Raw genomic sequence first — 25,054 nt, 5'->3', positions numbered from 1 at the left:
CGCAGAATCTTCCAAGCCCGGCCCCGTCGTGGCTTGGTGCGCAAGCGCAGTTGTCGCTGAGGCTCGCGGGAAGGCTGAGACATGGCCGGGGTTGGCGCAGTTTCGAGGCTTTTTCGCGGGCGGCGCTTGGCGTTAGCCGGGGCGGTGAGTTAGTGCCACACGATAGAGGGCACCAGGAGTGCTCTAGAGCCGAGCGTATTCCTAATCGCACAGTCCCACCGGAGTTTGGCTGGGACTGGGAAGGTGCAGTGGGCCGGAGCCGACTGCTTTCCGCCGAAGGTCACGACCCTGAGGTTGCGCGAGTGGGGGTGGGGTGTAGTCCGTCCTTCCCCGTCTTGATCTAGCTAAATTCTTCAAGGTTAATGGGCAGGACGGGCCTGTGGCCCTCTGGTTGCGGGCAAGTCTGTGTATAACGGTTGTAGCCTGGGTGTCGACACTAAGGCGTGTAAGTGACGAGCTCATTGATTTTGTGTAGTGGCCTCACTGTTTTTAAAAAATCAGGTGAGACTTCTGCACTGTGTTCACCCCGCCTTGCGACCCCTGTTTTGCGTTGAAGGGGCTGCCAGGGTTGGCCTCCCAGATTGTCAGATGGTGTCTCAGTGTACTCTGGCGATGTCATATTATGCGTCAGATTCCTGGGGTTTTATTAACGGAAACTAAATTTGACAGATTGGTTTCTTTAAAGTGAACTAGCCCAACTACCTATTAACAATTTAATTACAAAGTAAAAGTTCCAAGACACTGACAGTATCGACTTGCATTGGGCCCATTATTATGGCAGCAGTTGTCTCCTTTCTAAAATAGATATTAAAAATTATGTTCAATTAAGTGTGCAAGGGTTACTTGGCAGCTATTCTTGCAAGACCAGAAGGCATTTTCAAACACTGATAATTTCTATGATTTCACCTCCACCTCTATTCCTTGGGCTCTTAAAACACTGCAAGGAAGGTTTTAAGTACTGGTCATTGAAGCCTTTTATGGGAAATAACAGATCAGCAACCTGTAATTATAACAGAATTGTATCGTAGCAGAAATATGTATGCCCACCCCATGCAGAAGATTCATGCCCCACATTCAGGAAAAAAATGAGAAAGCCTTTTAATGTTTGTCTGAGTCCAGCTCTGGCTCATGCCCAAAAGGTGACTTGTATACACCGTAGGTTATGCATTCCACATATGTTGTCATCCTTAAATCCTTTTCAGGTCCCAGATCCAGTTTACACTTTGACCACTTTAGACAGGAGACTGCGAGTCTGTCCACTTAGGCAGGTGGGAGATTTACACAGCAGAGATACTCCACACTGCCTAATTTGTTTTTAAGTACATCTTTGTCGTCCTTTTCCAAATACTTGTTACCTGTGGCCATCTAGTCCAGCTGGTAGAATTAGGCTTTTCTTGAGAGAAGTGGGCTGTATAGTTGTCACTCTCTGCCTCCCTGAATTGCCTGTCGGAGGAATGGGAGGAATGTTCTTTGATAGAGACCTGGGACTGATAGTTGTGAGTTGGGTTGTCTCCTTTGTTATGGAAATGAGCCTAATTGCTGGTCAATCCTGGTAGAACCATTACATCCTAGAGTCCTTACTTTTACTTATCTTTAACAGGCCTGGTTACCTGGCATTTTGGAGGCAGCAAATCTTTAGCTTCTATTTGTGTGACTTAGTGTCTCTTAAGAAAATCCTGAGCCAGGCGGGGTGGCTCCTTTAATCCCAGCACTCGGGAGGCAGAGGCAGGCGGATCGCTGTGAGTTCGAGGCCAGCCTGGTCTACAAAGCGAGTCCAGGCCAGCCAAGGCCACACAGAGAAACCCTGTCTCAAAAAAAAAAAAAAAAAAAAAGAGAGAGAGAGAGAGAGAGAGAGAGAAATGAAGAAGAAAAGAAAATCCTTTAATAAATCCTTTATAAAATCAATTCATTCACTTCACTGGAGGCTAGTGCTCAGTGATCCCTCTGAAGACTAAGACCCAGGGCGTGATTGAAAGCCTTTTTTTCTTTTCTTTTCTCTTCAAATCTTAATTGAGTCATGTTACCTGCCAACATTTTACCTTCTTTGTGGTGGAGCTTCACAGCTGTTCCGTGATTAAGTACCAGGAAACAGGATAGTAAGACAGAAAAAACAGATTTTCTTTTTTTTGGTGGTGGGGGGACGACACGGGACTCCCAAAATACAGCTTTTGGTTTTAAAAAGATTTCTTCATGAGGATGGCTGTTCCTATAGAAATTCTGCCCTTTAAACTGAATATTTGTTGGCATTTGAAGGTTTTGTTTTTGTTAATGAAGAAATTGAGTTTAGAAAAATAACAATCAACTTAGCAGCAGAAGAAATTTGTGCTCACCAACTGAGAAATGCTGAAGACAGGGAATTGTTTAGTCCTGTCAAGCTACTCTGTACTGACAAATGCTTTCAAGTTAGCAACTTGGCAAACTTATTTTGTCTTTGTTTTGCTTTTCATGACTCCAGTACACTGATGTGACTTCTAAACATTTGAAATTGTTTATTGTGTAGGAAAACTAAGACCAAAGACAGCTCACTTCTTAGGAAAAAATACATGAAACGTTATGGTAGAGTAAATCTTATCTTTGGATGAGTTGTTTTCAGTGTTTAATAGTTATGTCTAGAATTACATGAGTTAGCTCTACAGTTATACCATTTTTATTTTATTTTAATTTTAGTCACAACATTTTGTCTGTCTTCTCAGGATCATCAGAAAACCAGTGACATTCAGTTCTGTATTTTGTGGTGCTATTCCTGGCTCAGTTGAAGACTTCTGGCTTAGTATTTATTCATAACCAGTATTTTAATCTGAATTTAGAGTTTCTCAGGTACCCTCCTCCCCCACAAAGATGTTCAGATAGTGGAGAAAGTACATGCTTTGGGTCTGTAGTCCCACTGACCTTCAGTTTTTCTGTGTGGATGGTGAGAATTTTGTGAGGCGACCTCTGAAAGTTTGAACTTTAGTCATCCAAGTCAGGGATAGATATCCCTGTAAACTGTATTTTAAGCATCTCTACTTTAAAAATAATGAAAGTTTAAAAACTTATTACTTTTCTTTGTGTGTGTTCACATGCTGTACAGGAGTCAGCAGACAAGTTGAAGGTATAGTTTCTCTCCTGCAGTGTAGGGCCTGGGAAGCAAGCTTCAGTTCTCAGGCCCACTGAGTCATCTGGCTGGTCTTAAAAGCTAAAATTTTTAATGAAAATAATTTCTCATGGTTATTTTTTGTCATTAAGATGAAGAAAGGTTTATAAATGAAAAGGAATAAATTGTTATGTTCACTAATGGGAGCGATTTTTAAATAATGTCATTGTGCACTAGTATTTACTTCCATTTCTATAGCAGATAGGTAGAATTTTAGACATCAGTTTTCTGAATGATAAAAGAAAATTTAGTTTACTTAAACAACTCACTTCCCCTCAGTGTGAGCTGTTTTTAGGTCTTTATTAGGTGATTTTATAATTGCAAGAGTTGTGCAGATTTTTTTTTGTTGTTGTTGTTTTTGTTTTTGTTTTTCAAGACAGGGTCTCTTGTGTAGCCTTGGCTCTTCTGTCGCTTTGTAAACCAGGCTGGCCTAGAACTCACAGCAATCCACCTGCATCTGCCTTCCCAGTGCTGGGATTAAAGACGTGCACCACCACCACCTGGCATCTCCCCCCCCCCCCCCCCCCCCGAAAAGGTTTTGTACCATCTTCAGCTGATGAGATACTTAGCTCTGTATCTGATGAGATACTGATGAGGCACTTTGCTTATTGGGGATAATTAATGGCCACTGCTCTTCTCATCATCTCCCCAGCTTCTTTAATGAGAATACTTGTCCTACTGGACAAGGCATTGGTGGCCTTTTTGTTACATTATAGGTACATTTCCTCATTCATGTTCATGTTTCCAAATTAGAAAATGTTTGAAGGACTGGGAAGATGTCTCGGTGAATAAGAACGCTTGCTGTGAAAGCAAGAGGACTTGAGATCTAATCTCCAGTACCACATAAAAGCTACACATGGCCAGTTGTGCTGGGAGATGGAGAAAAGTGTATCTTGGGAGTTCACTGGCTGGCCCATCTAGCTGATGGTGAGCTTTGGGTTCAATTAAAGACTGTCTCAAAAAATACCGTGGAAACCCAGCAAGATGGTTCTGTGGATAAAGATGCTTGCTACACAAGTCTGATGACCTAAAGTTTGATCCTCAGAACCGGTAGACAGATAGTGGAGAGTGATGAGGAAAGACACAGCATCTTTGTTTGGTCTTTGTGTATGGATGTACACACATGCACATAAACACATGGACATACAAATTTTTAAAATGTTTGGTAGCTTATGAAAGAAATTTATACTTGGATAAATTTTTATTGAAAGAAAGAAATTGGGTTAAAAATAGACTCTACAAATTGTAAATCCTTCTCTGGGCTGGATAGTCCAGTGGAAGAGCCCAACTAGGCTGGATGCCACCATTGCAAATTAGATAGACAGTCTTCCCTGATCTAATGTAGATGTAAAGGTTAGAGACCTGATATAAGAGTTTGTCAGAAATATTATTAGTAGGTACCACATTTTTGGTTAATTCTCTGTGTGTATGGACATCTTAGAAGAAAGAAAAATATTTAAGAACATTTGTATTAAAATTCTTACTTCTAGTCAAGTGTAGTGGTGCGTTCCTATAAAACCAGCACTTTAGAGGTATAGGGAGGGGGAAATCACAAGTGTTTGAAAAGCTAGCTTGAACTGTATAACTAGCTCTGTCTCAAAAATCCAAGATTTGTGATTGTAGCTTAGTCTCAGAGTACTTACAGAGCATGTGTTCAGTCCTTAGCACTGTGAAAAAAAAAGTTAGACTATCAAGATGGTTTAGCAGGTAAAGGTGTTTATTGCTCAAGCCAGATGTTCAGTCCTTAGAATTACCATGGAAAAGAGCCAGATGTGGTGCTTTGCATCTGTAACCCCTGCGTTCCTAAATTGTCCTCTGACTGCACAGGTTTGCTGTGATATGCATGCCCACACTACCCACATACATTAATTTAAAAAATCAGATGAAGTCTGACACATTACCAGTTGAGATTTACTTAAAAATTCAAGAAACAATGTTGTAATTAGAAGTATTAAAAATAAATGTAAATGGGGCTAGAGAGATGGCTTGCAGGTAAAGGCGTGTGTTACCAAGCCTGACAACTTGAGTATGATCTCTGCGACCCACGGAATCAGCTCATAGATCGTCTTTTGAGTTCTACTTGTTTGCTGTGACACATACACACAACCCCACCTCTTTAACCACTAGGAAATAATGTTTTTAAAAATGTATTTTTCCTAGTGATACATGCCTTTACTATCCGAACTCTTGAGGCAGAGGCAGGTGGATCTCTGAGTTCAAGGACAGCCAGGGCTACACAGTAAGACCCAAAACCATGGAATTCTTAAGATCATTTGTGAGCTCCTCTGTTCTCATTGCTAAGTGTACTTAACTACCTAGAACTGTTCCTTAGGGTATGTCCAAGTCTCTTCATTATATTTTGGTTTCTTAAATAGAGCAAGTAGAATGGAAAATGTATTCCCTTAATGGCTGACTGGACTCACACTGGACTGACTTCACTGGCAGTGGGTTTTTGAATATGTGTTTATGTTAATCTTGTATGTGGAGAGTTTAGAGGAAGGCCATGGACAACCAGTCGGGTGTGGTTAAAGTTTTGGTGTATATGGTAAAGAGAAGTGATGCATTCTAAGCTTAAAGTTTACCTCATTTCAATAAGTAGTAGCCTGTTGGAGAGTATAAGTCTCCAAGTACGCTACTGGCTCATATTCTTAAAACCAAAATTCTTGAAGGATGTTCAGAGAGCCAGTATGAAAAAGGTTAAGATGGAGCCAGTAAAAAAATGCTTCATTTAAAAAAAAAAAAAGCTTCATTATTTGAAAATACAGCAACACCAGTTTCTTTACCATTCTTCACTGAGTTACACAGATGAAAATACTGCAAAGCAAGTGTCAGGAGAACCCTGTTGGGAAACAGGTGTTTTAGAAAAGGCTTTTCCTAGAATGCCAAGGTAGTAGAGAGGACGAGACCTGAGTCCTTGCCCCTTAGGTCTGCCTTTCAGGGTTCCAGGTAAACTGGAATACATAGGAAGGTTAGCAATTAAAAAAAACCAAAAAAACAAAAAAACAAAAAAACTCATTCCCCTCTGTTTCTATTCCTTCAAGACCCTAACACTATTCCTGTCTCTGCAGTGGCCTGCACCGTTCCAAACACAGACCTGTGGCTTTCACTTCACTGTTGGTGAGAGCAAGAAGGCATCTGCTAAAGTTTCAGATGCGGTAAGTTTATTGTTCAATAGTAAGCAACTTTTCTTTTTTCTTTTTCTTTTTTCCAAGACAAGGTCTCACTATGTAGCTCTGCCTATATGTAAACCAGGCTGGCCTCAGACTCTCAGAGAGCCACCTACCTCTGCTGGGATTAAAGGTGTACACCATTATGCCCAGCTTGCAAACAACTTTTCTTGCTTTGGAGGATAATAATCTATAATCATTTTAATATATTTGAATATTGTACATATTTAAAGAAAAGGTTTCCTTGGGTATTGATTGTATGCTCAAATGTATATAGTGTAATACTTACAAAAATACTTATATAAATACTTTTTTGCTGGTAAATCTTTATCTAAACTAAACTCTGAATTCAAGTAAAGTAACAAAATAAAATACAAAAGAGCTGTATGTACTGTGAAGGTCAGTGGAATCCCTGCATGCAATAAGACATAGCTACTGGGGTTGAGGCTCCTTTGTATTTAGCCTGTTCTGCTTTCTAGTTAAAAAGTCTGAACGTTGTTCATAAGTTCTTATCATATGAAGTAAGCAGGGGCATAGAATATTGCCTGACAATTTCTCGGTGATAAATCTTTCCACATAGACCCTGCCCCTAAATATAAGCTTGAAATATAGATGTGGTCTATACCCAGGCAAACTGAAATGTACCAACTTAAGCAAAAGCAATGTTTTTGAGAGAGACTTGTACATCACAGGTGAAGAAGCATTATCTGTGCATAGTTAAGCTGCTATAAACAACTGGATATGGTTACAGATAGGAGTAAAACCATGGATGAGAAAAAGACATAATTAGAGCTCATTATGTTGATGTTTCCTCTGCTTCTACACTTCCCTGCTTTGATAACAGAATAGAAAGATTGGAATCTTAAAAGTTTTAAGTGGTCTCAGAAACACTTTATTTTATTTTTTGAGCCTAGGCATGATAGCATGTACTAGTAGCCCTGTCACTTGGGAAACAGGCAGGAAGATGGTGAATTTTGAGCCAGCCTGATCAAGATGATGTTTCAAAACCAAAAAATAAATAAAAGTAGTGTGTGTATGTGTGTGTGTGTATTTGTGTGTGTGTGTGTGTGTGTATTTGTGTGTGTGTGTGTGTGTGTGTAATGGACCGTCTATTGTCCATAAAATCGAATTGCTGGTCCATTGTCAACACCAAGAATCCATCCTCGTGCCAGAACAGGCCTGAGGCCTTCTCTGCAGTGCAGCTATTCTTTCCTTTGGTTATTTTGTAACTCGTCTTAATGTTTTATGAAGTTGAATATGTGATGAACAGCTGAGTTTCCTTTTCAGATTTCTACTCAGTACCCAGTTGTGGATCATGAGTTTGATGCTGTGGTGGTAGGTGCTGGAGGAGCAGGCTTGCGAGCTGCGTTTGGCCTTTCTGAGGCAGGGTTTAATACTGCGTGCCTTACAAAGCTCTTTCCTACCCGATCACATACTGTTGCGGCACAGGTAAGCAAAGGCCCTCTCGGTTTTGCACAACACCACTACTCCTGTCAGACAGATTCCTGCCTTCTCATCAAGCTCTAGCACAGCTGCTGGCATCCATCCATTCACTCATTCATTCTCACTTTGCAAGTCACTGCTTGTACTCTCTCCCTTGGGACCACTGTGTGGTTGGTACCTCATTGTTATCCTCATATGTGGGTCTTTTCCTCCTGTCCTGCCTCCTGTCTGTGTGTCCATCATGGTTCAGTTTCCTCTACATTTACTCCCTGGTTCAAATAATATTGTTGAGTGCGGTAGCCCATGCTTGCAATAGCAGCACTCGGGAGGCAGAGGCAGGTGGATCTCTGTGAGTTTAAGGCCAGCCTGGTCTACAAAGTGAGTTCAGGACAGCCAAGTCTACACAGAGAAACCCTGTGTCAAAACACCAAAAATCAAACAAACAAACAAAACCCAACAAAATACAAAAAATGGTTGCACAGGCCAGATCTTAGGTTTAGTCAGCCTTTTTATCACTGAGACAAATACCTGAGATAATAAACTTAGGAGGAAGACAGACTTATTTTGATTTGTGGCTTCCTGGACTTTAGCCATGATCATTTGACTGTGCTCTTTGGGCCTATTATAGCAATATATATATATAAATAGCATTAAAGAGGTATGTGACAGAGGATGCTGCTTTCCTCATCTCAAAGGCAGCCAAGAGGTAAAAAAGAATGGGAAGACAGGTGCTATATTCCCTTCAAGGGCATGCCCCAATGGCTTAAATCCTTTGGTTTTTAGGCCCCATCTCCTGAAGGTTCTCTCAATCTACAAATAGCACCGTGTGCTTTAGTACATGTGCCTTTGGGAGACCATCACAGTTCACACTGTAATAGTACCTTGCTAAATGTGCATAACTGAGCCTTGATGGCATGGATGTAAAGAGTAAAAAAATATTTGCCTTTGATACTTTCACAGAAAATTACAGTGATTTTTATTTTGGATCACTGTAAGTAACACTAATCTTTATATGGGTAACAACATCATGTTTGACTATCTTTCTCAGTATCTGGAATGTTTTCTTTCTAACCCAATAGCAAAGTGTGATAGCTTCCTGGAGCTGGGGAAAGCCACCTTCATCTCAGTTGTCGCTGAAACATCCTCTGGTACATACTTTGGGCACTTAGTTGTTTGTAAGCTAAAGAATTAAAACACACTGGAAGAAATCATGGCCTAGAAGGAACAGGAGTCCTGAACAGACAGTCTCACTACTGTTGTAAAGTTGTAGTCCGATGTTAAGGTAGTGTAGTAGTGACATAGTAGGAGACAGAAATCGTTTGGCTATTGGTTATTAAGGAGAATTAGCTAGGGGTAGAGTAAGACTGTAATTCTGGGGGTGTCAGAAAGGTTTGAGAGCCTTGTGGCCCTAGTTTCCATCGCAGTAAAGTGATGGTTACTATGAATTTCACATTTTGTTTCCAAGTAGCTGTTGTATCATGCTACCTATGTGTAACCAAAAGTAGTTATTAGGGTCATCTTGGCTTTACATTGGAGAGGCTAAATAAGAAAAAAAGCAATTTATTCAGTGACCACAAGGTTCTTAGTTCTCTCTAGTGATTCATCCATACTGGGAATACTCATACCATAACTGGGAATGCTAAGGGAAGAAATGCGGCATAGGTCAGCTGGCTCAAAGCTTACTGAACAACAGTGGGAAGAAGAGAAGGAAATAAGATGTATATTTACTTCCCATTGTTAGAAAACAGTATTCAATGTTTGGTACCATATAAAGAAAAAAGATTTTAAAGTCCAAAAATTGGGTAGCTCTATGCATTTGGTCTTCAGTGAGGGTTCCCTTGCCGGCAATGTAGCATGGTAGAGTCCATCATGGTGAGGTCTTACCCGTGACCAGACAGGAGACCAGTAAATGGGGGCATTTAGTCTTGCTTTTTTCCCCCCCTGAAAACAATTTTATTTAAATAAGGGTTTAAATAACATTAAAATTGGAAGGGAAAAGAAAACCAAAACAACAAAAATATTTTTGTTCTTTCACATAGCACTGGGGAGCTGCTGCCAGTGAGTTGAAGCCTCTGCAGACAGCCTCTTAACCGAGAGCATCAGTTTGATATTTGTTCCCTTGTCATAAGTTTAACTAGTACCAGGCTGGCCCTTGAGTTGTTTCAGCATCTCTTAGCTAGGATATGTCTGGTCAAAAGATGACCCTGGTGGTGAGCCAGCTGTCCATGACTTCTCAAGCAGCCAGAGTGCAGGGCTATATAACTGAATGAAGAGTGTGTGACATGGCAGGGGGCACTTCTTAATTCACACACAAGTGCCAGTGAGAACATTTCATCCTAAGATTTCCAGGTAGACTTGATGAATGCTTGTAATCTGGCAGGTAGGTAAGCAATGGACACGTTTTAAGGACCTTTTCCCAGTCTTACAGGCCTGGCAATCAAACACTATCCCATCATAGATACAGATTAAACCACCTGTCTAGTGAGGGAGTCTCGTGACTTGGGGTCTGTCCTGCCTTACTGCTCTAACTCTCATGAAGAGTCACCACATAAGGAGTTTGTTTTCTCTGACTCAGATCTAAGGGAGGAGGTGGGCTGCAGAGACAGTCCAGGCTCCCAGTTAAGGCATGTAAGCAATTGTATGGTGTTTCCAGGGAGGCATCAATGCTGCTCTGGGGAACATGGAAGAGGACAACTGGCGATGGCATTTCTACGACACCGTGAAAGGCTCTGACTGGCTGGGCGATCAGGATGCCATCCATTACATGACAGAGCAAGCTCCTGCCTCCGTGGTTGAGGTAACTGAAAGGAAACTCTTGGGTCACTGTGTATGGGTTCTGCCTGTGTTACAGAAGACCCACTGTGAAAATAGAGAGGGCTGGGGGCGTGGCTATGGGAGAGCTCATGCCGAGCACAGTTGTGCTCTAGGGTTCCATCCCTAGCAATGAGGTGAACCAATGAGGAGAGTTTTTCCTGTAACTATTCAGTTCGGTTAACAAACCTCCCATCCCCCACCCCCACCCCCGAATTGTCAGTGTTTTCATAGAATATGATAGTATGGAAATCTTACATTTCAAGTTTGGTGCAAATTAACCGTGAATATTTTTACCTTTTGGGGGAGTGGGTGGGGAGGTTTTGAGACAGGGTTTTTCTGTGTAGCCTTGGCTGTCCTGGACTTACTTTGTAAATCAAGCTGGCCTTGAACTCAGAGATCTGCCTGCCTCTGCCTCTTGAGTGCTGGGATCAAAGGCATGCACCACCATACCTAGCTTACTTGTTTAAGGTAATATATTTTTGCCTATTTTGTGTTTCGCAGCTAGAAAATTACGGTATGCCATTTAGCAGAACTGAAGATGGGAAGATTTATCAACGTGCATTCGGTGGACAGAGCCTCAAGTTTGGGAAAGGTGGGCAGGCTCATCGGTGCTGCTGTGTGGCTGACCGGACAGGCCACTCACTCTTACACACCTTGTACGGCAGGGTAAGGCTGACTTGGTGGCAAAGGGAGGAATGGTTTGTTTCACCTTCTAATTTTAGTCCACCATGAGGGGAAGTCAGAGTCAGAACTTAAGGCGGGGACTGTTGTGGAACCTTGGGTGAACACTGCTTGTGGCTTGTTCCCTATGGCTTGCTCAGCCTACTTTTTATATACCCCTTGACTGTCTGCCCAGGGATGGCCACCACTCAGAGTGGGCTCGGCCCCTTCAGGTATCATCAATAAAAAAAATGCCTCCACAGCTTGCTCACAGTCCAATTTTATTGGAACACTTTCTCAGTTGAGGTTCCCTCTTTTATGATTCTAGTCTGTGTCAAATTGACAAAAAACTAACACTAATAGTAAAGTGCCTGAAATGATTATTAATCTGAAAGTATTGAATAGGTATTGTGAAAAGCTATCTTTAACACAGTATGTTATTCCTTGAGTCTGTTTTGGAAAGTTGAATTGGTGGACATTGCTTACCATCTTGAATTTGTGATCCATCACATGCCAAGAACAGAGGAAGTATTGATTATTTGGGAATTTCATATTATGCATCCTATTCATACTTCCTGCTACTCCCAGGTCTGCCCCACCACCACCTCCATGCCCTCCTTCACACCCCCCAAAAAGAAAAACAATTTCAATTTGTGTTACCCATGTATCCACTAGAGCATGCATGGTCAGACTCCCAGTGGCCAGCCCCTTAAAGAAAACAAAGTATTTTAATGCACTTTTATCACCTCTGAGGTCCTGAACTGATTGGTATGTTTTTAACTCGTCACTGTTAAACTGGATGAAGTCTTGAGGGTCAGGAGTCACTAGATTAGTGGTTTTCAACCTGCAGGTTGTGACCCACAAAAGACCATTGGAAAACACATTTAAATTACAGTAGTAAAACTACAGTTAGGAAGTAGCAACAAAAATGTTTTAATGGTTGGGGTCACCACAACATGAGGGTCAGTCACGGCATTAGGAGGAGAGGCAGCTGCACTAGATAGTCAGCTTCTTTGCCATGTCAGATAGATAATCAGTAATCTGAACTCTGTTTTCAGAAAGTAGTGACAAGTGGTTAACATGCAAATATTACAGCACTAGGAGCTTACTTTAGGCTAAGTAAACTTTAAAAAAATGTAACAGTGCGTGCTTGTTGTATGGTTGTTTTGAGAGTTTGCCTATGCTCTTTTGAGCTCCTTGGACTATCAGATCTAGCCCTGGTGGTGGTGTTCAGTGATGACTCCCCTGTGTGCATGGAAATGGCTTATCTGCACTGCCTACTACTAGTCCCATGTGGCCACTTCAGATTCAGATATGGAGCTAGGTGTTATATTTTTATTAATCAGATGGCCACATGACGTTAGCTCTTCTAGGTCACGACCCGATGATTCTTGGGCCTCACTGAGGGTTCCAAATTCTTGAGAGGCGTTCGGTGCTACATGGAAGCCACCAGAGAACCTAGCGTGCCTCCTAAGCTTTTGCAGAAATAAGAGAGTTTTACCAAAATATGATCAACCCAGAGCCTGTTACATGCTAGTCTCTGCAGTGTCATGGGCGTATAATTATTTGTTGTGTATATACGGCTAAACATAAGGTGACTGTGTTTTGTCCTGCTATCAGTATTGATGCTGATGTAAGCTCCTGTAACTTCATTACAAACCTTAGAATTCTGTAACTTCCTTCAGTTGTTAACAGAGCTGGATCAGGTTCTTCAAACTGTATACATGGTTTAACCATTCACATTTTGGTTGTTGTTGGTTTAATCTTAATCTTACATGTAGTTTGAAATGTAGGATCCTTTTCTTACAGTCTCTGCGATACGATACCAGCTATTTTGTGGAGTATTTTGCCTTGGATCTTTTGATGGAAAATGGGGAATGCCGTGGTGTCATTGCACTGTGCATAGAAGATGGATCCATACACCGAATAAGAGCAAAGAACACTGTTATTGCTACTGGGTAGGATCTAAGTTTTACTGTATTTAATTTCTCATAGAAAAGTTCAGTTCAGCTTTTTTATTAAATGAAAATAGTTCAGAACCATGGATCAGATGTAGGCCTTTATGTCACCTCATGTGGAAGGTAACCTTTTCCACCCTTGGTACCTTTGTCATAATATAGATGTTCTCTGAGCATAGTAGGGCAAAATTTGGGTTATAAAACTCACTCTACCTGTTCTTATATAAATAATAAGCCTAGAGAGTCACATGGCATTTTCAGATAACTTCCCTGCTTTCTTGTTTACTATGTATAGATCCTTAGAATCAAGAAGTACCAAAGAATACTAGCTGCTTGCATGATGAAAATAAGTAAATTTTACTTTATATGATTTTATTTTTACCATTTTAAAAATTAAGAGCTGAGGATATATCTCAGTTGTAATTAGCTTGTCTAGAATGTATGTTGTCCTGGATTCATTTTCCCCCAAAAAGAAAGAAAACAAAATAAAATTTAAATAAACAAAAGTTTTAAGTAGGTATCAAACCTGAATAGACGTTTTTCCCAGGATGGAGGGGATACACATGGTCAGCAGTTATAGGCGCTCAGCACGAGTAAAAATCTGGGGAGTTCAAGTAACATCCACACTTGTGAGGATGGTTAATGTAAAGAAACAATTGATAATATAAGTGTTGATGAAGTTGTAAAGAAAAAGGGGCCAACTGTCTTAATTACTTCTATAATTTGATAAAAACACCATGACCATGGCAACGTATAAAAACTGTTAAATCTGGCTTTAAGTTTCAGAGGGCTAAAATCTGTGAGTAAAGGAGCAGCTGAGAGCTAGTCTTGATCCACTACCATGAGGCAGAGAAGAGTCCAGAGTCTTTTGAACATCAAAGCCACCCAGTGACACACCTCAAACAGCTCCACCAGTTGGAGACCAAGTATTCAAATATATGAGCCCATGGGGGCCATTTTTATTCAAATCACCATACTGGGTAAAAGCAGTTGCCATATAAATGTGTCCATACTACAAAGGATAATTATGTAAAGTTATAAATATATTAATGAAATTGATTGTTAAAATTGGATCCCAGTACACATTTATTAGATCATGTGGACATCCTGTTAATGTACAGTAAAACTGGGGGAGAAATAATAAAAGAGAATAACAAGTTAGTAAATATTTGAAGTTTCTCGGTATGTGGTGGTTTGAATGGACATGGCCTCCCCAGGCTCATGTGTGTGAATGCTGGCCCACAGGGAGTGGCTCTATTAGGAGGTATAGCCATGTTGGAGTGGGTGTGGCCTTGCTGGAGGGTTTGTGTCACCGTGGAGGCAGGCTTTGAGGGCTCATGTGCTACGGCGAGGCCTAGTGTGGCAGTCTCCTGCTGTCTGTAGATCAACATGTAGACTCTCAGCTCCTTTTCAGTACTGTGTCTGCTTGCATGCATCATGCTTTTCACCATGACGATATTGGACTAACCTCTCAAACTGTAAGCCAGCCCCAATTAAAAATTTTCTTTTATAAAAATTGCTGTGTCTTGTCACAGCAATAGAAACCCTAACTAAGACACATCATAAAAATAATATCTCCTTATCAGGAAAATTCTTTGAAGATAAAGCACAGAGTACCAAACAAAATACAAAATTCTCTTTCTCTGTCTCCCAACCGCCATCACATGGTAGCAGTATTACAAATACGGCCTCCTAGTATTGTGTGTCATGTATATACATTACAAGCAAGGGGTTCTTAGAAGTTGGTGCCCCAGAGACTGCACTGTATAAGAAATGATTTGGTATGGACTGATGCTTATAGTGACTGTTTTCTGTTTTCAGGGGCTATGGCCGAACCTACTTCAGCTGCACATCTGCCCATACCAGCACAGGGGATGGCACAGCCATGGTCACCAGGGCTGGTTTGCCTTGCCAGGACTTAGAGTTTGTTCAGTTCCACCCCACAGGTAGGATGGGTGCCTGTCTGCTGTTCTGTGTATCACAGGCATGCAGTACCTAGTCAGTGGTCTGTGGTGCACTTTGGTATAAAGTCCTCAAGGAGAGTTTTCTCCTGGTTCCATAAAGGCAGTTCATAATAGATTTTGGTTTCAGGGGCTTAGGCATTCATGATAAAAAGAATGTGAAGTTAGAACAGACCAGACTCCACCTGATACCAAAGTTAGGACTTGGATTTGGAAGAGGGAAAGAGCTAGTTATGGGAGAAATTAGCTCTTCTTGTTAGATCCTTGAGTCAGAGGAGAGATGATCAGAGATAGGGAATGAAAAATGAATGTATTAGTCGTCTTTAGTCTGCCGGTGTCACGGAGCCTCTGGATTTCCTGTCATATACTCTGTTTAGCGCTCCATTTTTATGCTTTATTTATAATATATAAGAAATAACTACCCAGAGGATGTTACTGAAGCTGTGAAAAGCAGGTGAAATATAAGAACTTATATTCTTGCTTTTAGGGCATGTAACCCTTTTGGCATATGAAAGAAAGTTTTAGCTTTAAAATAACACTTAGCCTCTTCCACTAAAATCCCTTGTTTCCCTGCATTGAGGGACACAGAGTTACATCAAGGACTCATGTTAGACTCCGTCATGCTCCTTAGGCTTGAATTTGGGGTCTGCCCTTTAATAATCTGTGACTTAGATGACTTACTAAACTTTAACTTTTTTGTCTCTAAGGATAGGTTTGTTTTATTTTATTTTTAAATTTTAATTGTAATTTATTCAGATTACATCCTGAATGTTACTCCCTACTTGTATCTTCCCGGTCCCACTTTCCCTCCCTCTTCCGCCCAAGGATAGACTTCTTATTACCTGGGGCCATCATAGAATTTAAATGAGTGAATGTTTAGAATTGGTACAAACACAAATATTAACCGTTAAAATAATTTGTCATTTTTTTCTGTTTGACACTTTAGATAGAAATTCTCCTACTTGCTTTATTCCTGCCTAAGCTTGTTGCCACATTTCTTGGTATAAAGACATATTTAAAAATTAGGTCTACTAAGCATCCATGATGTTTAATCACAGTATGGGATAGGCGTTAGAACCTGTGAGCTGGACCTGTTGTGCTTTCTGATTTGTCGTTGCTGCATGTCACACACATACCTCCTGCTTGACTTTTCTTCTTTTTGAGTTTAATGCTCTTTTGTCTCCTTTCTTTTCCTCCCCCTCAAAAAATGATTTTTAAAAAGGGTTAACTGGCTGGGCGTGGTGGCACACATTTTAATCCCAGCACTAGGAAGGCAGAGGCAGGTGGATCTCTGTGAGTTCGAGGCCAGCCTGGTCTGAAAGAAAAAAAAAAAGCGAGTCCAGGACTGTTATACAGAGAAACTCTGTCTTAAAAAACAAAAACCAAAGAAAGAATTAAGAGAAAAAAAGGATTAACTATTTGAAATAGCTACTTGGTCCTCATTCATTTATAAGCATTTAGTTCTTGGATTTTTACAGGTATATATGGTGCTGGCTGTCTCATCACAGAAGGATGTCGTGGAGAGGGTGGTATTCTTATCAACAGTCAAGGTGAAAGGTTCATGGAGAGATATGCCCCTGTTGCCAAGGACCTGGCATCCAGAGATGTTGTATCGCGATCCATGACTATCGAGATCCGCGAAGGAAGGTCTGTGATTCCCTTCCAGGGATGCATGAGTTAGGCAGGCACACAAACACGTGTCCTCTTTTCTCTTTGGTACCCATTAGGTCACATCAATGTGTTTTAGCACCTTACCTTTGCATCTCAGGGTTAGAGAATAAAGCTTCCCCATTATTTTCTGACTAACATCTGTTAGCTTGTGATCTTTTTCTAAAGACCTACATTTTGAGGTCTTCACGTCAGTGTGTGTACAAGAGTACCCTCATATACTTGGTATGAAAGTGAGAGTCATACACCCAGCTAAGTCTTAGTGAGTTTTAGGAGTTAGGTTGTTTTATTCAGTACCTACAGGAGTGTTGCAAGGTAACCTTCAGGGCTTGTGTGTTACTGGTCCTTCGGTGAAATTGCTTTAGGCTCCCAGTGCCTGGCCCCGTTACTTACTGCTCATGTGGGTCTAACATTTTCATTTAAAACTGAGGAGTCTGGAGTGTTATGGAAACTTCTTAACACATTTATCAAGGAAAACATGAAACCATGAGACCCAAGATGAGAATGTGAGTTTGGTGAGTCCAGGTTTCTATTCTTGGTTGTGTCCTTACACAGAGTTGTTCCTGATACACTGCAAGTAAAAAGTACTTCAAGGAAAAAAGAGTATTGATGAGACACTGACCACAGAGGAAGGTGAAATTTACCTCAAGATGAAAGATTGTTCAGGCTCACATACTTTACTGATTTTAGTTAGCTCTTTTCTTACTGTGCTTTGCCTCATGTTACAGTGTTGTATTTGCAGAGGCTGTGGCCCTGAGAAGGATCACGTCTACCTGCAGTTGCACCATCTCCCACCTGAGCAGCTGGCCACACGTCTACCTGGAATTTCAGAGACTGCCATGATCTTCGCTGGTGTGGATGTCACTAAGGAGCCCATTCCTGTCCTCCCCACTGTGCATTACAACATGGGTGGGATTCCCACTAACTACAAGGGGCAGGTGATGATGACAAGCCTACCTCACAAAAATCCCTTTAAGGCTTAGAGGCATAGAAGCAAAAATGCAGTGTATTTGTAGTTTAGTGTTAATTATAAGACGCCATACCTGCCAGGCAGTAAGAGACCAGGTTGTGTTCTTGGGTTTGCATCTACTTGGAAGTAACCAATAGAATATTAATTCCCCTACACAATACTGTAGAACTTTCCCATTTTGTAATTGAGTTCCCATATAATCTGATACTTTTATAATAAACTTACAAATTAGTGCCATATATCGATTGCTACTTGGGTTACAAGCAGTTCACAAGTACTTATCAGCTGTCCTTCTGCTTTGGCCTCCTGGTCAGGACAAAGAGTAGGATCACTACTCCCCTTTATAGATAATCCTCAGTTTTCCTCATCCCTTTAGTGTCCCATCACCTCCCACATTCCTTAGTCAAGTCAGGTGGTGATCGACACTGTGAGGAACCTAGACCATCCTTTGACCTGCTTGTAACAGGCAGCAAGAGTTTGGGAGCAGAAGGCGAACTGGGGATATACCAAGGAGAGTAAAACAGAGAAGATGCCGTCTTTCCTTCTTCTACCTCAGGCGTGGGAAGGAGGTCAGGGAAGCATGCATGTGCAAGCATAGGTATTTTCATGGATCTGAAATCCTCTTGCAGGTGCTGAAGCAGGTGAATGGCCAGGATCAGATTGTGCCTGGCCTGTATGCCTGCGGGGAGGCCGCCTGCGCCTCAGTGCACGGTGCCAACCGTCTTGGAGCAAATTCCCTATTGGACCTCGTAGTCTTCGGCCGAGCCTGTGCTTTGAGCATTGCAGGATCTTGCAGGCCTGGTATGTGTTCTCTTCAAGCCCTCAGACTATTTTATAAGACAGCATAGTCTTTATTTGTTGCTAGAAATTTGTTTTTCCCCATTGAAACAGATTGCGCAATGTTGATGTTGAGACTAGGCTCTTAGAAATTTTAATAGTCAAAAAGGTAAGGGATTTGGGTCACTTTCTTTTTTTAAAGACGTAGTTTCACTATGTAGCTCTGGTTGGTCCAGAACTTGATAATATCTGCCAGGCTGACCTTGAACTTATAGAGATTCACCCACCTCTGCTTCCTGGCTTGATTGCTTTTTTAAATTTATAGCCATTATGCTCTAAGAAATTAGTATTTTGTGGGCTGGAGAAATGGCCTTGGCTGTCCTGGACTTACTTTGTACACCAGGCTGCACTCTTAAGCAATGTGCCTGCCTCTGCCTCCCCAGTGCTGGGATTGAAGGCGTATGCCACCACGCCCGGCTTCCTAAAACAACTCTAAATACTTAAGAACTCTTAAGAACTTATTTTCTTGAAAATGGAGAGGATTATTCTTTTGTTGTTTTTTGTTGTTGTTTTTTGTTTTGTTTTTTCGTTTGCGGGGGCCAGTGTAGTACAGGGATTCAACTGAGGCCTCACCAATGGTAGTTAGAACTCTACTTCTAAGTTGTTCCCTTCTGCCCTAAGTCATGATCTTGAGGTCTTGTTATGAGACACAGAGGATAGACACCTGTTTATCCCTTCATGAAAAAAACTATGAGGCTGACCTCAAGTTGAGAACTACTATCTCAAGGGTAATCAGTTTCTTTACTAGAGTAACAAGAAGCTTGAGGGCCTCTTAGTTTCAAAAATGGTTACCTAGTATGTGGTGAAAATCTTTATTTCTATGTATGTTTTTAAAATTTGACTCTAGCAGATGTGGTGGCGTATGCCTTTAATCCCAGCACTCCAGCAGGGGCAGGTGGATCTCTGAGTTCAAGGCCAGCCTGGTCTACAGAGGGAGTCTAGGACAGCCAAGACTGTTACACAGAGAACCCCTATCTCAAAAAACAGAGACAAACAAATAAAAAGACTCTGAGTCAGTATGTCATACTTTAGGTTTGTGCCAAGACAGTGTTGTTGGCTCAGATTACTTCTGTGCTTTCCAAACTCCTAGAATGGCAATGGTATAATTTGAATACTACTCAAAAGTATCCCCCGGCAAGTAATTTTGAAAGTTAAATTCTGGCTTTCTTTTAAGGAGATAAAGTTCCTCCAATTAAGGCAAATGCTGGAGAAGAGTCTGTTATGAATCTTGACAAGTTGAGATTTGCCGACGGAAGCACAAGAACGTCAGAACTACGCCTCAGCATGCAGAAGGTAGGCATAGACGCAGAGCAGTCGTGCTGCATGGACGCTCGGGGCTTGACAGCAGGAGGACCTGGTCCTTACTTCGCCAAGTCAGTATAAAAGTGATCAGGAGCCTCTCGCTGGCCTATGATTCTTTCCACACGTAACATTGGAGTTTTTAGTTTAGGGCAGAAATGAGCAGCTTTAGCACAGGGACTTGACTTTCTCCGTCTCCTGTATGTGAGCCCGTCATCCATCAAGTTGGTGCTTCCCATCACGTGTGTTGCAGCCAATAGGAAGGGAAAGAACGTCAGGAACTGGGTCCCAGGTCTCAGAAACCAGCATGGCACCCTTGCTTACCCTTCATTGCCCAGAATTAGTTGTGTCACTTTACTTAACTCCTCTCAGCTCAGAGAGAGGGAGAAACAGAGACAAAGACAGACGGGGGTGGGAGTTGGGGGGGTAGGGAGGGACAGGAGAGGAGGGGGAAGAGGAGGTCAGTCCAGGTCCTCTGAGTCTTGTACCATAACAAAATCAGAGAGTGGGCAGGGGCTAACCTCCAGCCCTCAGACAGTGGGCAGTGCTGGCCACAAGGGTTCTCAGGCCCTCCCAGGCCCAAACATCTCACGGCACTGCTAGCCCACTTGGACTCGGGAATGGTTGTGTTCCAGAAGTGCTGCCAGAGAAGTAAAATACTTTTAAGTGACATATACAGGTTTGTTGTGAGATATATACATAATGTAGCACAAAGAAACTTTTTTTAAAGTTTAATAAACATTTAATTTTTACCAGGGTGAAGTGGCATATTTGGGAGACTATGACAGGAAGAGCATATGCATACATAATAAGACCCTTTCTCCAGGGGAAAAAATTACATTAAGTTTAAATTTGATCCATAGTCCGAATTTCCTAGTTTATTTAAGTTGTGTTAATATATAAAATGTAGAAAAGCTAAAGATGTAAGAGTTTTTGCCTGTCTTGTGCATTAAAAGTCTGTAATGTTCTTATGGTAGTCGATGCAGAGTCATGCTGCAGTGTTCCGTGTAGGAAGTGTATTGCAAGAAGGCTGTGAAAAAATCAGCCAGCTGTACGGAGACCTGAAGCATCTAAAGACATTTGACAGGGGTGAGTCAGTAGTACTTGAGAGATGCTGCCTTCTTTGGGGCAGGCTGCCGACCGTCCCGTTCCCCATTACCTATTCCATGCTTGCTGTCCAGCTGTCTCTTCCCCACAGCTGTCTGTTGCAAGTGAGTCCAGAGTACCTGCACGACTGGATCCTATCTGCCGCTCATGGGTTCTTGTGTGTCCCCAGGAATGGTATGGAACACAGACCTGGTGGAAACCCTGGAGCTACAGAACCTGATGCTATGTGCACTGCAGACCATCTATGGTGCAGAGGCACGGAAGGAGTCACGGGGAGCTCACGCCAGGGAAGATTATAAAGTATGTCTTCAAGATACATCACACTGACTTGACATTTTTCCAGTTGGTTCTTCTCATCTCTACTTACTTGCCCTGTTTTATCTTATTTTTCCAAAAAGTAAATCAAGGAAAATACCTTTTCCTCTAATATTTTTTATTCTTATTCTCACTCTCAGAGCCTGTACCTTTTTCTTGCTTTGAGTCAGCCCATGGAGCATCTGTAAGCAGAGCAGACCTGGTTCTTAGCCAGGCTCAGTACCAGGGAATGCTGACTTACTGAATTAGACTATCTATGAGTCATCAGCTCAGACATGTCCTGAGGCTTGGAAAAGGAATTAGAGATCTGCCCTGGCCATGGTTGTTATGTAGATTGTTGTCTGTACAGAGCAAACATGTTGGATTCTACATGTGATAGTAGAAAACACAAGAAGCTTGGGTGTAGCTCCAGGTTCACAATGAATAAAGAGATTTTCCATGACAGACACACAAGTTCTAGACAGTGTAGAGTACTGAGTACATAGGAAAGTGAGCTAGCAGAAGTTTTTATTTGCTATGATTGTGTTGGTTTAACCTGCAGTAATCAAGTGGATGAAAAGAGACATGGGGAAGCATATCCCAGTATATACTCAAGGCTAGAAGCTTCTTCAAAGTTAACTGTTAGGAGCTGAGATAGATAAGGCTTTGAAGATTTGAGGTAGATTCTGCTTATTCTTGTGCAGGCTTATACTGTATTAGGAATGTACAGCTCAGGCTATGCTTTAGCCCATTGGCTCAAGTAAGGAGCCTCCCCTCTGCCACTCCTCCTGTACTTGCTTTCAGTAGAAACAGCAAGGTATCCGATTGTGGTTATTATTTGAAGAGGCTCTTGCTCATCTGATATATTCCCATTTGCAGTTTTCTTCCTTAGCAGTGAGTGTACTGACTTCAGTATAAATGCTAAACTTAAAAAACAGTTAAATCGGGGGCTGGGGAGATGGCTCAGATGTTAAGGGCACTGACTATTCTTCCAGAGGCCCTGAGTTCAATTCCCAGCAACCACATGGTGGCTCACAACCATCTATAATGTGATCTAATGCCCTCTTCTGCCATGAGGGCAGAGCAATGTATACATAATAATAAATAATAAATATTTTTAAAAAACAGTTAAATTAAGCAGAGTGTGGTGGCACATTCCTTTAATCTTAGCACTTCGGAGGCAGAGGCAGGAGGATCTCTGAGTTTGAGGCTAGCCTGGACTACACAGTAAATTTCAGGACAGCCAGGAGTATGTAGAAAAACCCTGTATCAAAACAAAAACCCATTTAAATTTAAAATGTTAAAGAGAAAAATTGAGAAAATCTCAGTGCATGGAGGAGCCAAAGGAAAAATTTCATAAATGTTATTTAATTCCAATATCTATCCATAGAGTTGCAAAATAAAATGAAGAAATCAATGTTCTATACTTCTGGCTCCAAAGGCTCTTTGACAAGGTGCACACCTCCTGGGCTGGTCTCCTGTGCATCTTTTAGTGTTTTCTGTGGAGTTTGGTTTTGTTTTTTGATGTTCTGTGATGAGAGATAGAGGTGCATTTTTACCTCAGGTGCGGATCGATGAGTATGATTACTCCAAGCCGATCCAGGGGCAGCAGAAGAGGCCATTTGAGGAGCACTGGAGGAAGCACACCCTCTCATACGTGGACATCAAGACGGGAAAGGTATGTGGTCATGCATCAACCCAGGGATGTGCCGAACTCTTATTTGGCTTTTGATGGTTGACTGGTTTAGGAAGCAACCTGGTTATAAGCCAGCTATTAACAGATCTGAGATAGCACCATGACAGAGCCAGCTGCTCACCTGAGCAGGAGGCTAAGGCAGAAGGAGCTTGAGTTGGAGGCTAGCGTAGGCTGTGGGTGGGGCCAGGGAGGAGGAGTTACCATAATTCACATAGCCAGCTTGTGACTTCTTTGTCCTACAGTTCTCATGCCTGCAAATGTACTTCGATGGTTTAAGTTTACAGAAGAAATGACTGTAAATTTTCATGCCTTGATTCACCCTGACTCTTTTCTCCAAGGTTTCTTTGGAGTACAGACCTGTTATTGACAAGACCTTGAACGAGTCTGACTGTGCCACCGTACCTCCTGCTATCCGTTCCTACTGATAAAAGTTGACAACGACAGGACCTACTTATGTGATTATATACCATAGCTTACATAGGTTTTATTGTCTTGTTAAAATTCTACTCATGAACAAGGAGTCACTTCATAGATTATTGGTCAGCAGCTTGCTAATATTTGATATGAAGGACAGCTGTACCAGATGTTATTTTTGTGCAGTGATAAAACTGGCATAATTCTTACAAATATACAAATGAGCAATCTTTTATTTCCAAATAAAGACACATAGTATTTGATTTTAGGCATAGCTGGAATAGCAAATATAATTTCCTTCCCCTATCTAGCGCCAGCAGTTGTGTTTTTCAAGTATTAAGTGTCTTTGTTATTTGTTGTGCTGTATATACTAAACTAGACTTTGGGGACTGTTAGGATGTAGTGGAAAATAAAACTGAAAAGTAGGGCTTGTCCTCAATAATTGGAAAGAAGGTTTGGATGTGTTAAGTATAGAGCCAGTGCCTTGTTTAGGTTCCTGCTGGGCAGAGATATATGCATATGCTCATATATGTGTGAGGGGATATGGGCTGGCTACTTTTGTTAACCTGACACACTCGAGCATCACCTAGGAAGAGAGTCTCAACGTGAAGGATTGCTTCGATTAGGTTGGGCATGTCTTTGAGGGATTGTCTTGGTTATGTTAATTGATAAGGAAAGACAGCCCACTGTGGGCACCACCATTCCCTAGGCAAGGGATTCTGGACTGTATAAGCACTTACCATGCATGCATTCATTCATTGTCTGCTTTTCACTGTGATGACCTCCTTGAAATTAAGGACTTCAATCAGAAACTGTAAGCCAAATAAATCCTTCCTCAAAGTTATGTTTGGCCAGGGTGTTTTATCATAACAAAAGATGAAACTAGCGCAGTACATTCTTATGTGGAGACTAGAGGTTGAACCAGAAATAAAACAAAGGTGATAGAAATCTAGCCACTAGAAGTCCGTTACAGAAAATAGCCACACAAAAAAGATGACTGTACTGTGTTCACACAGTGCTCACCACTAGTACAAAAGGATAGGCTGTTGGCATACACAGCATCAGGGACAAATCTAGAAGTCAAGAAGGTACACACTAATCCCACCACAAGTCTGGAAGCTGCAAACTCACATGCAACAACAGATGATAAGTGGCTCTATCCAGACTTGGAGAAGAAGTCCCAAGGATTAGGAGGGAAGTTTTGTGTGAGTATTATGTTATTTTCTGCTAATTCTACCTTAAAACTTTAAAAAAAAAAAAAAAAAGCCAAAAAATAGAAAAGTTGTACTAAGAATTTTCAAAGCTAGAGATGGTACTGAGGCTGAGGCAGAAGGATTGCCACATGTTGGAGGCCAGCCAGGCCTATATACAAAGACCTTATTTCCAGAAAACAATAAGGAAAAGAAAATTCCCCCACTTATAAAATGCGTAAGCATCCTGAAGTTTGTTTTTCTGCATACCACACAAACTGATGGTGTGCCAGGACTCTGAAGTGCATGGCAGAGGGGAATGCGGAGTGTTACAGCTCGGGCAGGAGCCTAAGAAAATTACCTGGGCATTTGCTCTTTGACCCAACAGCTCTAGGACTCTAACCTACCTTAAGATAAGAGTCTTCAGGAAAATGCAACGAAGC

The 25,054-nt window shown here is 41.6% G+C and overlaps 1 protein-coding gene across 1 annotated transcript; it reads left to right on the top strand.

Annotated features, from left to right (window-relative positions):
* The first annotated feature begins 3 nt into the window (after positions 1-3).
* On the top strand, positions 4-24,151 carry Sdha (succinate dehydrogenase complex flavoprotein subunit A). The gene is made up of 15 exons (XM_051151098.1): positions 4-144; positions 6,202-6,288; positions 7,588-7,749; positions 10,397-10,540; positions 11,059-11,223; positions 13,027-13,175; positions 14,997-15,121; positions 16,615-16,783; positions 17,547-17,742; positions 18,404-18,575; positions 19,786-19,904; positions 20,888-20,999; positions 21,187-21,317; positions 22,876-22,989; positions 23,346-24,151. The coding sequence occupies exons 1-15, from the start codon at positions 82-84 to the stop codon at positions 23,430-23,432; spliced, it is 1,995 nt and encodes a 664-aa protein (XP_051007055.1). The 5' UTR covers positions 4-81; the 3' UTR covers positions 23,433-24,151.
* Positions 24,152-25,054: the final 903 nt, after the last annotated feature.

The sequence above is a fragment of the Acomys russatus genome, chromosome 9, assembly GCF_903995435.1.
Source record: "Acomys russatus chromosome 9, mAcoRus1.1, whole genome shotgun sequence".
In the NCBI taxonomy this organism is placed as follows: Eukaryota; Metazoa; Chordata; class Mammalia; order Rodentia; family Muridae; genus Acomys; species Acomys russatus.
The sequence above is the reverse complement of the archived record's forward strand: the minus strand, read 5'-3'. Positions and strand labels throughout refer to the sequence as shown.

Coding starts and splice junctions, on each gene's coding strand:
- Sdha (XM_051151098.1), top strand. CDS start 82: ATGGCCGGGGTTGGCGCAGTTTCGAGGCTTTTTCGCGGGCGGCGCTTG. Junction 145..6,201: donor GCTTGGCGTTAGCCGGGGCG/GTGAGTTAGTGC, acceptor CTGTCTCTGCAG/TGGCCTGCACCGTTCCAAAC. Junction 7,750..10,396: donor CACATACTGTTGCGGCACAG/GTAAGCAAAGGC, acceptor TGGTGTTTCCAG/GGAGGCATCAATGCTGCTCT.